At 43.0% G+C, this 17,651-nt stretch overlaps 2 protein-coding genes across 23 annotated transcripts in view; one reads left to right on the forward strand and one right to left on the reverse strand.

Annotated features, from left to right (window-relative positions):
* Positions 1-108: 108 nt before the first annotated feature.
* On the reverse strand, positions 109-2,890 carry ORMDL2 (ORMDL sphingolipid biosynthesis regulator 2). Its single transcript, XM_002752587.7, has 4 exons — positions 2,806-2,890; positions 1,764-1,938; positions 1,444-1,595; positions 109-696 (listed from the first exon to the last, which is right to left on the reverse strand). The coding sequence occupies exons 2-4, from the start codon at positions 1,935-1,937 to the stop codon at positions 561-563; spliced, it is 462 nt and encodes a 153-aa protein (XP_002752633.1). The 5' UTR covers position 1,938; positions 2,806-2,890; the 3' UTR covers positions 109-560.
* A 97-nt stretch (positions 2,891-2,987) lies between these two features.
* SARNP (SAP domain containing ribonucleoprotein) overlaps positions 2,988-17,651 on the forward strand; it is a 70,742-nt gene continuing 56,078 nt past the window's right edge. For 11 of the 22 annotated variants that reach the window (XR_013521838.1, XR_013521840.1, XR_013521834.1 and 8 more), the window contains exons 1-4: positions 3,186-3,234; positions 5,263-5,315; positions 16,341-16,432; positions 16,546-16,645. Coding sequence is in view for 9 of the 22 variants with exons in the window: in XM_078336478.1 (XP_078192604.1) it covers positions 16,388-16,432; positions 16,546-16,645 (145 nt within the window). In the remaining 13 variants the exon portion in view is untranslated. Of the gene's footprint in view, positions 3,081-3,185; positions 3,235-5,262; positions 5,343-16,340; positions 16,433-16,545; positions 16,646-17,651 lie in introns of those variants that run through there. The other 11 variants (XR_013521835.1, XR_013521841.1, XM_054238447.2 and 8 more) reach the window with 5 other exon arrangements.

Genomic DNA, 17,651 nt, shown 5'->3' on the forward strand with positions numbered 1-17,651 from the left:
TACAGCTGGAGCCCTTTTTCTCATTTGAGAATCTGTTCCCTACTAAGTGTTAAGCTCAGAGTGAAGAGCACCTCTTACTGGACCAAAGTAGAGGGGATTGGAGAATTGCTTTAAGTTTTTTACTTTAGGTCAGTATTCCATCTTCCCCCGTCCCCGCCAGCCTTATGAGGACAGCTCTCTACCCTTCCTGCTGATTAAACTGCAGGCATAGCTGAAAAAAATTATTAGAAGAAAAATACACAGCAAAACAGAGCTGGAAGGTAGTAGGTGCAGAAGATATGGAAAGATGTAATCACCAAACAAACTGCCCAAATGGCTTCCTGCTATGGAGGAGAGTGATCTGGCCCTTACCTCACCCGGTAAAGAAACTTGCCGCTAACAGGACTGGACCTAGGAGTCCCATTTGCCAATCTCTTCTTTTCTTGGGAGTCTGGGAAAGGTTGCATAGTTCTCAGGCTTTCAAGATGTAGAAGATGGTATGGAGAAGAGAAAGATTTTTTTTATACTCCTCTGTTTCAGTGCCTTCCCCATGCCCATGGAGCTGTCCCAAAACCCATCCCTCAGTATTTATTGATGCCGAAGACACGAACCCCATGGAACTGGGGCAACTTTGGCAGCAGTACACTGAGCAATGAGGCTGTGTTGATGAGGAAGTGTGCAGCATCATACTTGGTATAGAAGCTGGCCAGGAGATAGCTGGGGAGAGAAAAACATAGGGTGAGTGAGGGTAGCCTTCTCTATATGTTTTTTTTTAAGAGGCAGTTCTCACTATGTTTCCCAGGTTGTAGTGCAGTGGCCATTCATAAATGTGATAAGTGCAGTACAACCTCAAACTCCTGGGCTTAAACAATCTTTCTGCCATAGCCTCCTAAGTAGTTGGGACTCCAGGCATGCACTGCAGTGCCCTGTTCTTTCTCTTCTATTTAAAATGACCAGTTTTATTGTATGTAGTCCTAAATTATCTTAAAAATATTCCAGCTATATCAATAGCGTTTACTCTGGGGTTCATAGTACCTTTAACTGGAGACTATAAGTCAGTTTCTGTTCATTGTTAATGACATGGCAAATGACAGCTGAGGCTAGTTCAGTCTGTGTGACTGTTAAGAGTCTTCTTTGCTTCCACTCCCTACAGTGTTTTTGAAGATTAATATCAGTTCTGCCTTTATTTGCTTCTTTTGGCAGTGTAAAATCATTTGGTTTTACTTGGCTCTTATCTTAGTCCCTTCATTTCCTTACTACCAAGGAGGCAGTAAGGAATGCTTGATTACAGTATTGTCTTCTACATTTTATTGCTCTCTGTAGGCTTAGAACTAGTATATCATAATATCTTCAAAGGGTTTTAGATGGGTAGCCTGCTTTTTAACAGCTTCCCTATGGGCCTTTCTGCCTGGCTCTTGGAACTCTTTCTAACCCAGCATATCCCCATTTCCCTCATAGACTCACAGCACAATAGGAGAGATGCTCAGGAACTTGCGAGAAGAGGTAAACTGGAGCCCATAGTCCATTTGTTCCCAGTGTGTCAGTAGCCGAGCCTTTCCTTGGTCAGGAGTCTCAAAGGGTGTCCCTTTCACCGTATGAAGGAAGATATACATAGCCTGGGAACATGGAGGGTGGTAGTGTGAGGGGCAGAAAGTAGTTCTTCAGTCCAAGAATGATGTTAAGATCCCAAAAGGAAGATACAAATCCCCAAACAATTAGTAATTTTATTTTGCTTGTGGTTGGGAAACTCTGGGATGGGCACAAGGGCATGGTTTACTGCTCACCAGGTTGTGGATGACGTTGGTCAGGGTCCAGACAACAGGAATGCTGAAGAAAGGGATGCTGAGTAGAACCATATGTAGCAGTCCTACCAAGATGACGTAGGCCAGCCAGATGCCTCGGCTATTCATCACTCGAGTGTTGGGGTTTACTTCGCTGTGTGCCACCCCCACATTCATCCTAGTCATAATGGGGGATCAGGTAGGGTCCAACTCATTTTTTTCTCAGCCCCTCTTCGAGCTTTCTCCCAGCTGTCTCTCAGATTCCCTGAACTCTATTGGGAATGAAGAACTTCCCCATCACGCAGAAAATAAAAACTGAAGACTTGGGGAAAACTTTAAAAGGCAAGAAGAATCCTCACTACATTTTAGAGACATAGTCATTTTCTCACTGATCTTTACGTTTCAACTGTAACATGAAGGTGTATGCGTAGGCTTGGGGCACTCACTTCAGGGAGCAAGGGAAACAGGAAATCTCACTTTCCTGAAGAAGTTAACCATGAAGAGGTCACGCACACCCAGAATTCCAGGAGAAAGTCATGGAATCATCAAAGAACCACTAAGAAGGGATGACAGAGTAAAGCTCTAGTCCCAACCTGTTCTCTGGGGCTTGTCCACCCTGTCTCACCTCCGTGGCATGTCAGCAGTCAGCATCCCCACTGCTTCTCTCAAGCGTGGGGCACGACAACAACTTGCCCACGCCTTCTGGACTGGGTTAGGAAGGAACCTGAGCTCAACGTTTCGAGAGATGGAGCCTTAGCTCTGACTCCAGGGGCGGCAGTGATCAACTGAACTCGGATCTTTAAAATTGTGGTAGCTCTAAAGCTGATGATGTCTGGTTAGGAAGCGGCTCTTGCCCGCCCCAGCCACCCGCCAGTTCCTTAAGCCCGCCCCATTCCCTCCCAGCTTCCTCCTCTCATGTTCGTCGGTTTTTTTCAGGGCTCCCTTCAGCATTCGTTTCTCAGCATTTAAGTCACCGCTTCCTCGGCGCCCCTTTCGCCTCCCACCATATTTCCTTAGCAACCTTTCTAGTCCTCGCGGCCCCTACCTGCCAGCTTCAGATCCCTGTCTGCTTATGGGCGAGGCGCCGGCTACCACATCTGAAGTCTCCAGGAAGTGACTCCTCTCCGTCTGCCCCTTCCCTATTGGAGGAACATAATCAGCGGTTGGTGATATGTGATGCAGACGCACAATTGGTTGCCATTTCTGTCGTTCGTAAGATAAGTGCCCGCCCCTCTCTCTGTCCCCCCTTTTGAAAGAGGTGGGGAAAGCTGCCGAGAGACATGAGGGACGTCAGCTATTGACCAATGGGAAGAGCTGATGGTATGTAGTGGGAGCAAGAGTGGCAACGATTGGTCAGCCTTGCATCTCTACGCCTAAGGCGGGAGCTCCTGGAGGCGGAGGCAGCGGGTGGGGGCTTAGCGGAGTGAGGGGTAACAAGATGGCGACCGAGACGGTGGAGCTCCATAAGCTGAAGGTACCGTAAATCGGGGAAGGGCTCAGTTGGACTTTTCTGGGAACTGAATTCTGCACAGTGACTTGCGTCTTCTCCTACGTGTTCTCCTTGCAGCCTTTTCTACTTTGTTTCTTGGCTCCCGCCGTAGCTCTTTTGTGCCACCCTTCCACACTACGCCTTCCCTAATTTTCCATTTCTCCTCACGGTTTTACTGCTATATTTTTTTGTTATTTCTGTTCCCTTCATCCTTGTATCGTCCGTCACCCTTGTCCACCAGGTTGTAAGTGCCTTCTACCTGTTATACTCCTCGTTGCTCTTCTGGTCTGCATTACGTCAGTTGGTCCCTCCTCTTTGCCCCACGTCGGACCCAGGATCCCTTTTTCTTCCCTGGAATTATGTTTCCAGTCTGTCTTCTGAAGCTGAGACTCGCCTATTATATTAGCAGATGGTGGCATTTTTGTGTGTCGCTATTTGAATAGATCCCAGACACTCCCCTTTTCTAGGTGGGATTACGCCACCAGGGAGAATTTTGAAACCAGGGAAAGGCCTCACCTTAGAAGCCTGGGGTTGAGGAGGCCTTGAGATAGAAGTACAGACACCTCAGATTTAAAAGTTTTCCAGTTCTCTCACGCGGTTCTCCACTTGCCAGCCTTCCTCACACACCGTCTCCTACCACCAGAGAGAATTCATACCTGCAGTATTTGGGAAAAACAGTTCCAAGGTTAAGATTATCTCTGTTCCATTTCATATCTCAATGGGCTCTGCATCTCCTGGTGTTTTACCATTGGGTGACACTGAATCACAGAAGCTATTTTAAATTGTCTTATGAGAATCTTGGTAGTTTTCTCATACTTGGATTATTATTTTCCTGAAAGAGAGAGTATTTATTTAAGGTAGATTGCAAACAACTAAGAGAGATAAAAAAGTTAAAAAATATATTAAAAAGAAAATTTCAAAGAGTATTTTCTTTTAGGGTAAACTAATCTTGATTAATTCTCTGTGGTTTCACAGGTAGATTTCCTATTGGATGTTTTGGACAAACCAGGCTGATACAGCTGAAACTGAAAAGTGATCCTTTAAAGCTTGAAGTGTTTTTTTGTTTGTTTTTGTTGTTAAGAAAGCTTAAGGGTAGGGAGAGGACCTTTGTTTAGTCACTTATTAGTTGACCCCTATTAGTCTTTCTGTGAAAGCTGATATTTTTCTTACTCTTGGATTCTAAACTCTGTTTAGTGGGTTTTTGTGTTATTCTCAAGTTATTGTTAACTTGGTGGTACTGAAATGCATAGACTATCAGTGGTTTCCTGATAATTATTGTGATGAGTAAAAGAAAAATTGAGCAATAATCTCCACTTGGTGTATATATACTGTACTTATAGAAATTGTATGCTTCTGTACCATTATAAAACATAGAAAAGGAATTTTTGAATGAGACAAAAAGGAACTATGCATAGAAGACTTAATATTTTCTTTCTATTTGTCTTTTTTTTTTTTTTTTTTTTGAGACAAAGTCTCACTGTGTAGCCCAGGCTGGAGAGTGCAGTGGTGGAGTCTCAGCTCACTGCTCCCTCCACCTCCCAGGTTCAAGCGATTCTCCTGCCTCAGCCTCCTGAGCGGCTGGGACTACAGGCATGTGCTACTATGCCTGGCTAATTTTTATATTTTTAGTGAGATGGGGTTTCACCATATTGGCCAGGCTGGTGTCGAACTCCTGACCTTGTGATATGCCCACCTTGGCCTCCCGAAGTTCTGGGATTACAGGCATGAGCCACCACACTATTTATCCTATTTTTGAAATCCCTGGAGTAAGTCACCAGCTGCCCCATGACTTACTTGTTTTTATAATTGTGTTTGTTTATGGAGTTCCTCCTTCCATCAAATCTGTGTTTGTCAGATCTATATTAAACTTGTATTTGACTGGATAAGTAACTTTTACATAAAGTCCTCTGACCTGATTTCAGTGTTGCAGTCTAAGAAAACATTAGGCACTCCTGACAGCCTAAAAAGGACTCACTCTTTAATCACATTTGCTTGTCTTTGCTTTTTCTCTAGAGCACTTCTTAACCTTTTGGAGGTCACAGATATCTTTGAAACTCTGATGAAAGGTATGGACCCTCTCTCGCCAGAAAAAGGCATGTACACGTACTTTGCATGCAGTTTGAGGGGCTTCATAAAACTACCTTGTAGCCCTGAGGAGTCCATGGACCTCTGGTTAAGAACTCATGCCTTCGACCAGGCATGGTGGCTCATGCCTATAATCCTAGCACTTTGGGAGACTGAGATGGGTGGATTGCTTGAGGCCAGGAGTTGGAGACCAGCCTGGGCAACATGGCGAAACCCCACCTCTACTCAAAATGCAAAAATTAGCCAGGCATGGTAGTGCGTGTCTGTAGTTCCAGCTACTGGGAAGGCTGAGGCACAAGAATCGCATGAGCCCCGGGGTGGAGGTTGCAATGAGCCTGGATTGTGCCACTGCTCTCCAGCCTGGCGGACAGTGAGACTCTGTCTCAAAAAGAAAAAAAGAACTCATGCCTTTGATTCTGATATTTAGGACGTTTATGTTTGGTTCCACTGGTGATCTTGATGTAATGATCCTGACTTCTAGGTTGACTTGAGGTTTTATTGCCTTTAAAAAAAAATCTTGGCTGGGTGCAGTGATCCATACTTGTAATCCCAGCACTTTGGGAGGCTGAGGCCAGGAGTTTGAGACTAGCTTAGGCAACATAGTGAGACCCTGTCTCTACAAAATATTAAAAAATTAGCTGGGCATGGTGGCGCACACTTGTAGTTTCAGAGCAGTGACTGACACCTGTCATCCCAACATTTTGGGAGGCTGAGGCCAGGAGTTCGAGACTAGCTTAGGTAACAATAGTGCGACCCTGTCTCTGCAAAAGATTAAAAAATTAGCTGGGCATAGTGGTGCACACCTGTAGTCCCAGCTCCTTGCAAAGCTAAGGTGGGAGGATCACTTGAACCTGGGAGGTTGAGGCTGCAGTGAGCTGTGTGATGATTGCTCCGCTGCACATCAGCCTGGGTGACAGAAGGAGACCTTGTCTCAAAAAAAAAAGAAGAAAAAGAAAAAAAATCTGTCCATTGTCATTAAGAGAATTTTGGGCTTTGGTATGGAACCTCAGAGGAATGGAATATGCTTTGAAGTAGGAAGGAAACATAGTATCATGTATCTGAATTGATACATGACATCATTTTAGCAGCAAATTCCTGAGAATTTTGTAGAAACCCAGTCTTTTTTTTTAATTGAGATGGAGCCCTGCTCTGTCGCCCAGGCTGGAGTGCAGTAGCTTGATCTCAGCTCACTGTAACCTCCACCTCCCAAGTTTAGTGCCTCAGCCTCCCTAGTAGCTGGGATTATAGGCATGTGCCTCCATGCCAAGCTAATTTTTGTATTTTTAATAGAGATGGGGTTTCACCATGTTGTTGGCCCGGCTGGTCTCAAACTCCTGACCTCTGGATTATAGGTGTGAGCCACTGTGCCTGGCCCATTCTAACACAATTGGAAAGAGAGATTGAACTGTGGGTGAAAATGCCTTGAACTGTAACAGTATCAGATTTCCAGTCAAATATCAGAAAAAAAAAAGTATTGAAGAGGGGAGGAGAGCTGTAGTAATGTCAGAGTGCTGAAAACAGTGAGACATTTGTATTGAATAGTAAAATGAGTAAATATGTTGGTAGTTGAAGATAGTTTGGAAAGGAAAATAGGTAAACTAACCATAAAGGTAAATCAGAGTGGTATTGAAAAGGGCTTTCTAAGTTGTGTAAGGATTTCTGACCCTTGTCATGTAATGATAAGTAGGGCTGGGACCCTTTGGAAGTTTGAAAGGAGGAACTTAGGGGCCGGGTGCAGTGGCTCACGCCTGTAATCCCGGCACTTTGGGAGGCCGAGGTGGGTGGATCACGAGGTCATCAGATCGAGACCGTCCTGATCAATATGGTGAAATCCCTTCTCTACTAAAAATACAAAAAATTGGCTGGGCGTGGTGGCGCGTGCCTGTAATCCCAGTTACTCAGGAGGCTGAGGCAGGAGAATTGCCTGAACCCAGGAGGCGGAGGTTGCTGTGAGCCGAGATCGCGCCATTGCACTCCAGCCTGCGTAACAAGAGCGAAACTCCGTCTCAAAAAAAAAAAAGAAAGGAGGAACTTGATGTGATCAGTTTGTTTTCTTGGCAGATAGGATCTGTTGCGGGAGTGATTTCATCACTTAGATGTTTATTATAGAAGCCATTCCCTTGCTTAAAACCCTTAAATTATATCCCTGCCAGTCTCTTCAGGATAGTTACTCATACTTCAACTACTGCAGCCTTTTTTATTTTATTTCTTCAGGATGGGTATCTTCATTAATTACTAACACTTAGCATTTATTATGTGGCAAAACACTGTTTGAAGCCATTTATATACATTAACTGGTTTAATTCTCATAATAATCGTATAAGGTTAATACCTCTATTATCCTCATTTGAAAATACGAAAAATGGATCTGATCATTGATTGCCTTGTTCCCTACAAGATTGTAAGCTCTGTATGAGAAAGGACTCTGTTTTGCTCATGATTATTTCCTTGTATCCAAGGTAATACTAGACACACAGTAGGTGCTCAATAACTATTTGTCAATTGAATAACTATATCAAGATTTCAAAAGAATTGGAATGAATTTGAATGACATTTAAGATGTAGAATATATTAGTATATAGATCAGTTAGCTACGGAAAGAATGAAAGGTGACTTTAGGGTTTGGGCAGTGATACCTTTAATCTGGGTTGGGAGGAGGAGAAGCCAGTTTTGAGCAGAAGAGATGTCAGGTAGTCAGTTGGAAATGTGGGTCTTTCACTCGAGCTGAAAGCTGATGATGAAGACTTGGGATTTATTCAGAAAATAAGGAGCACTTGCCATGTCCCAGTTACTGTGGGTGCTAGGGACATAGCAGTGAACAATACAGACAAAATCCTTGCTCTCATAATGCTTGTATTTTACTGAGGGAAGGCAAAATAAAAAGTACAATGTATGGTATGTCAAATGGTGATAAGGCAAATAGAGAAAAATAGGAGATGGGGAAATACAGTGGGAAGGGTATTGTAATTTTAAGTAGGGTGACTAGGGAAGGCCTCATTAAGAAGGAGATGATTATACAAAGAGTTGAAGGAGGTGAAGGAATGAGCTATGTCCAAAGCGTTAGAGGAATAGCACAAGACCAGTTTGGCTTATCAGAGTGAGCAATGGTAATAAGGTAATGATAGGGGAGGGACAAACCCGCAGGGCCTTGTAGGTGATAGGATTCAGCCTTTTACCCTTAGTGAGATAGGAAACCAGTGGATGATGTTTGACTAGAGTGACATGTTCTGACTTGAAGTTTCAGAAGATCGCTCTGCTACTTTGTTGAGAATAAACTGTGGTGAGGCAAGGGCTGAAGAGTTTTGACGATAATCTGTATGAAAGAAAGACGGGAGTAGTAGCATTTGCAGTGGTGAGAAGGGATTTGATTCTGGATATATTTTAAAGATAATGCTGATAGACTTTGCCGCTAATTGAGATCAGGAAGTGAATTAGCTTTTGATGTAAGTAGAATGAGAAGAGGCCCAAAGAAGGAATCTTAGTGAATATTTGCAGGTTTGGGTGGAAGAAGAGCTAGCAAGGAGGCTGTGGAGGAGAGAGTGAAAGAAAGAAGTGCTGGCCAGACGCGGTGGCTTACACCTGTAATCCCAGCACTTTGGGAGGCCGAGGCAGGCAGATCACAAGGTCAGGAGATCAAGACCATCCTGGCTAGCATGGTGAAACCCTGTCTCTACTAAAAGTACAAAAGAAATTAGCCGGGCATGGTGGTACGCACCTGGATTCTCAGCTACTGGGGAGGCTGAGGCAGGAGAATTGCTCAAATCCAGGAGGTGGAGGTTGCAGTGAGCTGAGATCACGCCACTGCACTCCAGCCTGGGCAACAGAGCGAGACTCCATCTCAAAAAAATAAAAAGAAGTGCCAAGACTTTGGCAGTTAATATTGTGCATAAATCAGAATCACTCAAGCTGGCATATTGGCCTACTGTTTACAAGCTTTTTTTTTTTTTTTTTGGTGACAAGATCTTGCTTTTTCTCCCAGGCTGAAGTGCAGTGGCACAATCAGGTGTCACTGCAGCCTCAAGTCTTCCTGGACTCAAGTGATCCACCTCAGCCCCTGCTCCCAACTACCACACCTGAACTGTCTGTTAATTTTTTTTTTTCTTCAGACAGAGTCGCCCAGGCTGGAGTGCGGTGGCACGATCTCAGCTCACTGCAAACCTCTGCCTCCCAGGTTCAAGCATTTCTCCTGACTCAGCCTCCTGAGTACCAGAGATTATAGGTGTGTGCCACCATGTCCAGCTAATTTTTTGTATTTTTAGTAGAGACGGGGTTTCACTGTGTTAGCCAGGATGGTCTCAGTCTCCTCACCTCATGATCTGCCTGCCTTGGCTTCCCAAAGTGCTGAGATTACAGGCGTGAACCACCGCACCCGGCTCTAATTATTAAATTTTCTGTAGAGGTGGAGTCTTCCTGTGTTTCCTAGGCTGGGCTCAAACTCCTGACTTCGAGCAATCCTCCCATCTCAGCCTCCCAAACTGCTGGAATTACAGGCATGAGCCATTGCACCTGGCCAGCTGTGTGATATTTAAGCCAGTTATTGAATTTCTTTAAGCCTAATCATAATACCAACCAGTAGGTTCCTTGTAAGGATTTTGAATTCCTTTCATACATGTTATAGGCGATAGAAAACATCTCTGCCGTCAAAGAATTTACAAACTATAAGTTGACATAACATGGAAAAGATTTCTAATAAAATATTTTAATCAAAATCTGGCCAGGTCTGGTGGCTCACATGTATAATCCCAGCACTGTGAGAGGCCAAGGTCGGTGGATCACCTGAGGTTAGGAGTTTGAGACCAGCCTGGCCAAGGTGAAACCCCATCTCTACTAAAAATACAAAATTAGCTGGGCATGGTGGTGCGCACCTGTAATCCCATCTCGGGAGGCTGAGGCAGGAGAATTGCTTGAACTGGAGAGAAAGAGGTTGCAGTGAGCTGAGATCGTGCCACGGCACTCCAGCCTGGGTGACAAGAGCAAAACTGAGTTTAAAAAAAAAAAATTAAGGCCAATTAACTAGAAGAAATCACAGGGCAGGCTGGGCATAGTGGCTCATACCTATAATCCCAAACAACACTTTGGGAGGCTGAGACAGGAGGATCACTTGAGCCTAGGAGTTTAAGAACAGCCTGGGCAACATAGTGAGACCTCATCTCCACAGGAAATAAAACAATTAGCTGGTGGTGGTGGCACACACCTGTGGTCCCAGCTACACAGGAGGCTGAGGCAGGAGGATCATTTGAGCCCAGGAGGTTGAGGCTGCAGTAAACCATGATCTTGCCACTGCATTCCAGCCTGGGCAACAGAGCAAAACCCTGAATCAAATTAAAATAAAAAAATAGAAATCATGGGGCAATGCATGATTGTCAAATGTATTATTGTCAAATGTATTATGGGGGTAAGTTGATCTGTCCTTTCTCTGTGGGTTGGATAGGTAGAATGGAGAACGTTTTATTGATACGAAAAATAAGATTAAAAAATTGTTTTTGAGGCTGGGTGAGGTGGCTCACACTGTAATCCCAGCAATTTGGGAGGCCAAGATAACCCGAGGTTGAGAGTTTGAGACCAGCCTGACCAACATGGAGAAACCTTGTCTCTACTAAAAATACAAAAATTGGACAGGCGTGGTGGTGCATGCCTGTAATCCCAGCTACTCAGGAGGCTGAGGCAGGAGAAATGCTTGAACCTGGAAGGCAGGGGTTGTGGTGAGCTGAGATTGTGCTATTGTGCTCCAGCCTGGGCAACGAGAGCATGACTCCATCTCAAAAAAAATTTTTGTTTTTGAGTAGGTAATTATGCACAAGTTCACAAAAGAGTAGTGTATGGTAAAAAGTTTCATTTCTATACTTTTCCCAGACTAGCTTCCTCTTCTCAGATTCAACCAGTGTTAACTTACCTGTTTCTTCTCCAGGCATCTTGTTTATATACGTTATACAAAGATGTGTGTATATTATTTTTTACATTAATGTTAGTATCCTATATTGAATGTTCTATAACTTTTTTTTTTTGAGACGGGGTCTCCCTCTGTTGCCCAGGCTGAAGTGCAGTGGCGTGATTATGGCTTACTGTAGCCTCAACTTCCTGTATTCAAGTGATGCCCCTGCCTTAGCCTCCCCAGTAACTAGGACTGCAAGTGTGCACTACCATGCCCAGCTAATTTTTTATTTGAGAGACAGGGTCTCACTGTGTTGCCCAGGCTGGTCTTGAACTCTAAGGCTCAAGTGATCCTCCTGCCTCAGCCTCCCAAAGTGCTAGGATGAGAGATGTGAACCATTGTACCTAGCTAGCTTGTTTTGTTTGTTTGTTTTCTTCTTGAGACAGGATCTTGCCATGTTGCCCAGGCTGGAGTGCAGTGGCATGATCATGGCTCATTGCAGCTTCAATCTCCCAGACCCAAGTGATCTCTCCACCTCAGCCACCTAAGTAGCTGGGACTGTAGGCACATGCCATTATGCTTGGCTGAATTTTTTTTTTTTTTTGTAACACAAAGCATCTTTTTTTTTTTTTTCTTGGCTAATTTTTTTTTTTTTTTTTCTTTTTTAGTAGAGATGATTTTTCACCATGTTAGTCAGGCTGGTCTCGATCTCCTGACCTCAAGTGTTCCACCTGCCTTGGCCTCTCAAAGAGCTGGGATTATAGGTGTGAGCCCACCATGCCCCTGATTTTTTTTTAATAGCCTTACTGAGATATAATTTACATCTCATACAATTCACTCAGCATACCTGTTAAAATATGTTTTGTTTTGAGATAGAGTCACCTTATGTCACCCAGGCTGGAGTGCAGTGGCATGATCTCAGCTCACTGCAGCTTCGAATTCCTGTACTCAAGCCATCCTCTGGCCTCAGCCCCTCAAGTAGCTGGGACTACAGGCGCACGCCACCACGCCTGGCTAATTTTTGTATATTTTTAGTAGAGATGGAGTTTCAACATGTTGCCCATGCTGGTCTCAAACCCCTGGACTCAAGTGATCTGCCCACCTCTGTCCTTCCAGAGTTCTGGAGCCAAAAATTTTAAAATCAAATCAATTTAGAAATATGTTAAAGGTTTTATGTTAGTTCCTATTTTAAGTTTTAAAAGGTTTTAGTTCTTCTTATGTAATCATGCTGAAATATGTGCAAAAAGAAATTACATCATTTTCAGCTATTTTATGTTTTTATTCATCTATTTCTTATTCATTCATTCATGCATGCATTTGTTCATTCGTTAATTAATTAATTAATTAATTCTTTCGAAGCCAGGTATTGCTGTGTCGTCCAGGCTGGAGTACAGTGGTTTGATCACAGTTCCTAGCAGCCTTGACCTCCCAGGTTCGAGCATTTCTCCCACCTCAGTCTCCCTGGTAGCTGGGACCACAGGCATGTGCTACCACATGTGACTACTTTTAAAAAAGAATTTTTTTTTTTTTTTGTAGGAACAGGGTCTCATTCTGTTGCGCAGGATGTTCTTGAACTCCTGGACTCAAAGCTGTCCTTCTGCCTTGGCCTCCCAATGTGCAGAGACTACAGGCATAAGTCACCATGCCCAGCCTCCATGTCTCTTTTTTTTTTTTTAATTTTAATTTTTATTTTTGAGACAGAGTCTCTCTCTGTCACCCAGGCTGGAGTGCAGTGGCACAATTTCGACTCTCTGCAACCTCTGCCTCCTGGGTTCAAGCAATTCTCTTGCCTCAGCCTCCCAAGTAGCTGGAATTATAGGCGCCCGCCACCACACTTGGCTAATGTTTTGTAATTTTTTTTTTTTTTTTTTTTTTTTTTTTTTGAGACTGAGTTTCGCTCTTGTTACCCAGGCTGGAGTGCAGTGGCGTGGCGCGATCTCAGCTCACCGCAACCTCTGCCTCCTGGGTTCAGGCAATTCTCCTGCCTCAGCCTCCTGAGTAGCTGGGATTACAGGCACGCGCCACCGTGCCCAGCTAATTTTTTGTATTTTTAGTAGAGATGGGGTTTCACCATGTTGACCAGGATTGTCTTGATCTCTTGACCTCGTGATCCACCCGCCTCAGCCTCCCAAAGTGCTGGGATTACAGGTTTGAGCCACCGCACCTGGCCTAATTTTTTGTAATTTTAGTGGAGGTGGGGTTTCACTGTGTTAGCCAGGCTAGTCTTGATTTCCTGACCTGGTGATCCACCCGTCTCGGCCTCCCAAAGTGCTGGAATTACAGGTGTGAGCCACTGCACCTGGCCATTTCTCTTTTAAAATAATGTCCTAGGCTGGGCGTGGTAGCTCACACCTGTAATCCTAGCACTTTGGGAGGCCTAGGCAGGCAGATTACCAGTTCAGGACATCAAGACCATCCTGGCTAACATGGTGAAACCCTGTCTACTAAAAATACAAAAAAAATTAGCCGGATGTGGTGGCACACACCCGTAATCCCAGCTACTCGGGAAGTTTAGGCAGGAGACTCGCTTGAACCTGGGAGGCAGAAGTTGCAGTGAGCCAAGATTGTGCCGCTGCACTCCAGCCTGGGCAACAGAGTGAGACTCCATCTCAAAAATAAATAAATAAAATAAAATAAAATAATATCTTAGTATATGAGAAGAACACACTATATAACAAAAGATATAATATAACATTATGTAAAAACTGTATGTAGGCTGGGCATGGTAGCTCATGATATATGTAAATGTTAAGTAATTTGTAGGTGCTGGGATTACATATGACTTTTATTTTCTTCTAAACTTTACAGAATTTTTAAACTATTCTACAGTGAACATAATACTTTTATAACTAAACAATTTAAGGTGTAATTAAAATCAAAAGACTCGTTCTCTGGGAAGCAGAAAGAAAATAAAGTATCAGTGTTAGAAAGATCAAAATTCTTTTAAAAATATATATATTTCCCCCCCAAGATGGAGGTTTGCTTTTGTTGCCCAGGCTGGAGTGCAGTGGCGTGATTTCGGCTCACTGCAACCTCCGCCTCCTGGGTTCAAGCAGTTCTCCTGGCTCAGCCTCCTGAGTAGCTGGGAGTTTGCTACCATGCCTGGCTAATTTTGTATTTTTAGTAAAGACGGTGTTTTTCCATTGTTGGTCAGATTGGTCTTGAACTCCCGACCTCAGGTGATCTGCCTTCCTCTGCCTCCCAAAGTGCTGGGATTACAGGCATGAGCCACCACGCCCAGCCAAAAAAATTTTTTTTAATAGAGATGGCATCTCATAGTTTTGCCCAGGCTGGTCTCAAACTCCTGGGTTCAGGCAGTCTTCCCACCTTGTCCTCACAAGGTGCTGGGATTATAAGCATGAACCACCAAGATCAAGATTCTTACTTAATAAATGGAATGTTACTGGTCTGTCATGATCTAAGAAAAAAAATAAAATATTAAAAAATAAAAATTAAAAAATTAATGGACTGACTATAAAGATCGCTTATAATGTTATTTAAGGTATGATTCACAGGCCACTGCTGGTCCATGACCTAGCTGTTCCTGTTTAGCGGTGAGATAAATACAAAAATTGAGTGTAAGCTTTTAGAATGTTTTATAGCATTTTGATAGAGCAGTATCCAAGTGTACACTCATTTTTGTAATAATTGATTTTTATTGTTACTGCAAGAGTATTGCTCCATGACCTGATTGGGATATTGTAAAAAGCAGCCTTATCAGCCTACCTATTTAAAAGTACATTGAACTGGACAGAGTGCTGTGTACCTGTAGTCGCATCTGCTCAGGAGGTTGAGGTAGGAGGATTACTTGAGTCCAAGAGTTTAAGTTCAGCCTGGGCAACATACTGAGACCACTGTCTCTAAAAAGGAGTAAAGAAAATAAAAATACATTCATTTGTGAAACTCTGAAATCTGAGACCAGTGATTTAGTACTTAATAAGTATAAAGCACTTACTAGCCATCAAGCACTGTTCTAAATGCTTTATAAGATTTTTCATTTATGCAGATAGAATTTCTATAGCCTTTCTTTCCTGCTTGTTCTTCTGGATCAGCATGTCATTTTCTGTTGTAAAATAAGAATATAGAGCCCAGTAGACTGTTACATCATTTATCATGGATTTTGTATTTTGGTTACCTATGACTTGTAGGTAGCAAATCATACTGTTAACCTTCTTTGCTTAAAATTCTGAGGTCTTTATCCTTTGTGTTACTATTGAGCCTGTCCTCCCTTATCCAGTTTTTATATAATTGAAGTTTTAAATCTAAGTGTAGGAATTTATGTATATACCTTATTCCTTCTTTTTTTTTTTTTGAGATGGAATTTCGCTGTTGTTACCCAGACTAGAGTGCAATGGCACGATCTCGGCTCACCGCAACTTCCACCTTCTGGGTTCAAGCAATTCTCCTGCCTCAGCCTCCCGAGTAGCTGGGACTACAGGCACGTGCCACCATGCCCAGCTAATTTTTGTATTTTTAGTAGAGATGGGGTTTCACCTTGTTGACCAGGATGGTCTCGATCTCTTAACCTCGTGATCCACCCGCCTGGGCCTCCCAAAGTGCTGGGATTATAGGCGTGAGCCACCGCGCCTGGCTGACCTTATTCCTTCTAAATTAAATCTTCATTTGGCTAATTATTAGTCCTGAAGAAGTGTTTTTTTCTATTTCTGTTTTGTTTTTAAGCTTAGTTATGTCAGTAATCCATCAGTTCTCCTTCCATTGTCTGTAAAATAGATGATCATAGCTTCTATATCTTTAGTCAAGTTACTGATTTTTAAATCTTCAACAGAACTTTATGGTATGCCATTAGATGTTTCGTGCCATTTTGACACAGCTCCTTTAATCAGTTCATTGTTGACATTAGGTAATGCATCTACTTAATTCTATGGTGGTTAGACCTGTCTGGTAGATTGTAATAAAGGATGTGAGATAATAAGTGGTAAGGAGAATCTGCTTTTAGATCATTGAATTTTATACTTGAAGGTTCATTCTTCCCATTTGCTGGCTGCCACAGTAATCTTTAGAAAAAAACCTTTTCCCTCTTCAGAATATTAAGAAAATAACTAGACATTTGTGACGGTAAATAGATACACAAAATAGATGAGGTTTTTATTAAAGTGTGATGTTTATTTTTCAGCATCTGTTAGACAGTTCCTCCTGTATACTGAATATTGTTAGAGGAACATGGATCATCTTGGTGGACCCAGAGTCTTGATAGAATTAAAGGCGGTAATTCGGGATGGAATTTCGTTTTCTTTTCCTTTTCCTTGTGGGAACTACCACTTTATTCACTGGTGATCATCCCATTAACTAAGGAAAAGTTTTATTTTTTTCCCCATCAGCTTGCTGAACTAAAGCAAGAATGTCTTGCTCGTGGTTTGGAGACCAAGGGAATAAAGCAAGATCTTATCCATAGACTCCAGGCATATCTTGAAGAACATGGTGAGTACTTTGTAGAGGCAGAGTGATGTGAGTGAAGGGATTAATTTTTATTTTTAGGCTTTGACACTTAGAAGATTTCTTCTTTTTTTTTTTTAGGTCATTAGAGATGTAAGCTCTTAATTGATAGTATCAAAATCTTTTTTTTTTTTTTTTTTTTTTTTTAAGAGGGAGTCTTACTCTGTCACCCAGGCTGGAATGCAGTGGTGAAGACTCGGTTCACTGCATACTCTGCCTCCTGGGTCCAAGCAATTCTCCTGTCTCAGCCTCCCGAGGAGCTGGGACTACAGTTGCATGCCAGCATGCCTGGCTTATTTTCATATTTTTAGTAGAGACAGGGTTTTGCCATATCTGTAAGGCTGGTATAGAACTCCTGACCTCAGGTGATCCACCCGCCTTGGCCTCCCAGACTGTTGGGATTACAGGTGTGCACCACCATGCCTGGCCAGAAAACTCGATCATCTAGAGCAGTGGTTATAATACAAAGACGTATTCCTTTTTTAAAAGATGTAATTTTATTTGAGCATGTTATTTAAAGGGTAGCATGATAATACAAGTATCATTAGACTAGGAATTGGAAGGCTTGAGTTCTAATTCATCTTAGGCCAGATATTTACTAGGTAACTTTGGACAGTTATTGGTTTTTAAAATTTTATTATTATAATTTTTTGAGATGGGGTCTCACTCTGTCACTTAGGTTGGAGTGCAGTGGCATGATCCTGGCTCACTGCAACCTCTGCCTCCCAGGCTCAAATGATCCTCCCACCTCAGCCTCACAAGTAGCTGAGACCACATTGACTAAGTTTTTGTATTTTTGGTAGAGATGGGGTTTCACCGTGTTGTCCAGGGAAGTCTTGAATTCCTGAGCTTAAGCGATTCACCCACCTTAGTCTCCCAAAGCGCTGGGATTACAGGCCTGAGCCACTGTGCCTGGACTTGGACAGTTACTGTTTAAAGTTCCAAGTGTCTGTTTCTGATCTATGAAGTAAAACTATTGTCTGGACCCTTG

The sequence above is a fragment of the Callithrix jacchus genome, chromosome 9 (genome assembly GCF_049354715.1).
Source record: "Callithrix jacchus isolate 240 chromosome 9, calJac240_pri, whole genome shotgun sequence".
NCBI lineage: Eukaryota > Metazoa > Chordata > Mammalia > Primates > Cebidae > Callithrix > Callithrix jacchus.

What these genes read in the sequence shown, in the direction of transcription:
- ORMDL2 (XM_002752587.7), bottom strand. Translation starts at nt 1,937, where the DNA reads ATGAATGTGGGGGTGGCACACAGCGAAGTAAACCCCAACACTCGAGTG. An exon ending in CCAACGTCATCCACAACCTG is followed by an intron (nt 1,596 to 1,763) that starts GTGAGCAGTAAA and finishes CCATGTTCCCAG; the next exon opens with GCTATGTATATCTTCCTTCA. An exon ending in AGCATCTCTCCTATTGTGCT is followed by an intron (nt 697 to 1,443) that starts GTGAGTCTATGA and finishes TTCTCTCCCCAG; the next exon opens with CTATCTCCTGGCCAGCTTCT.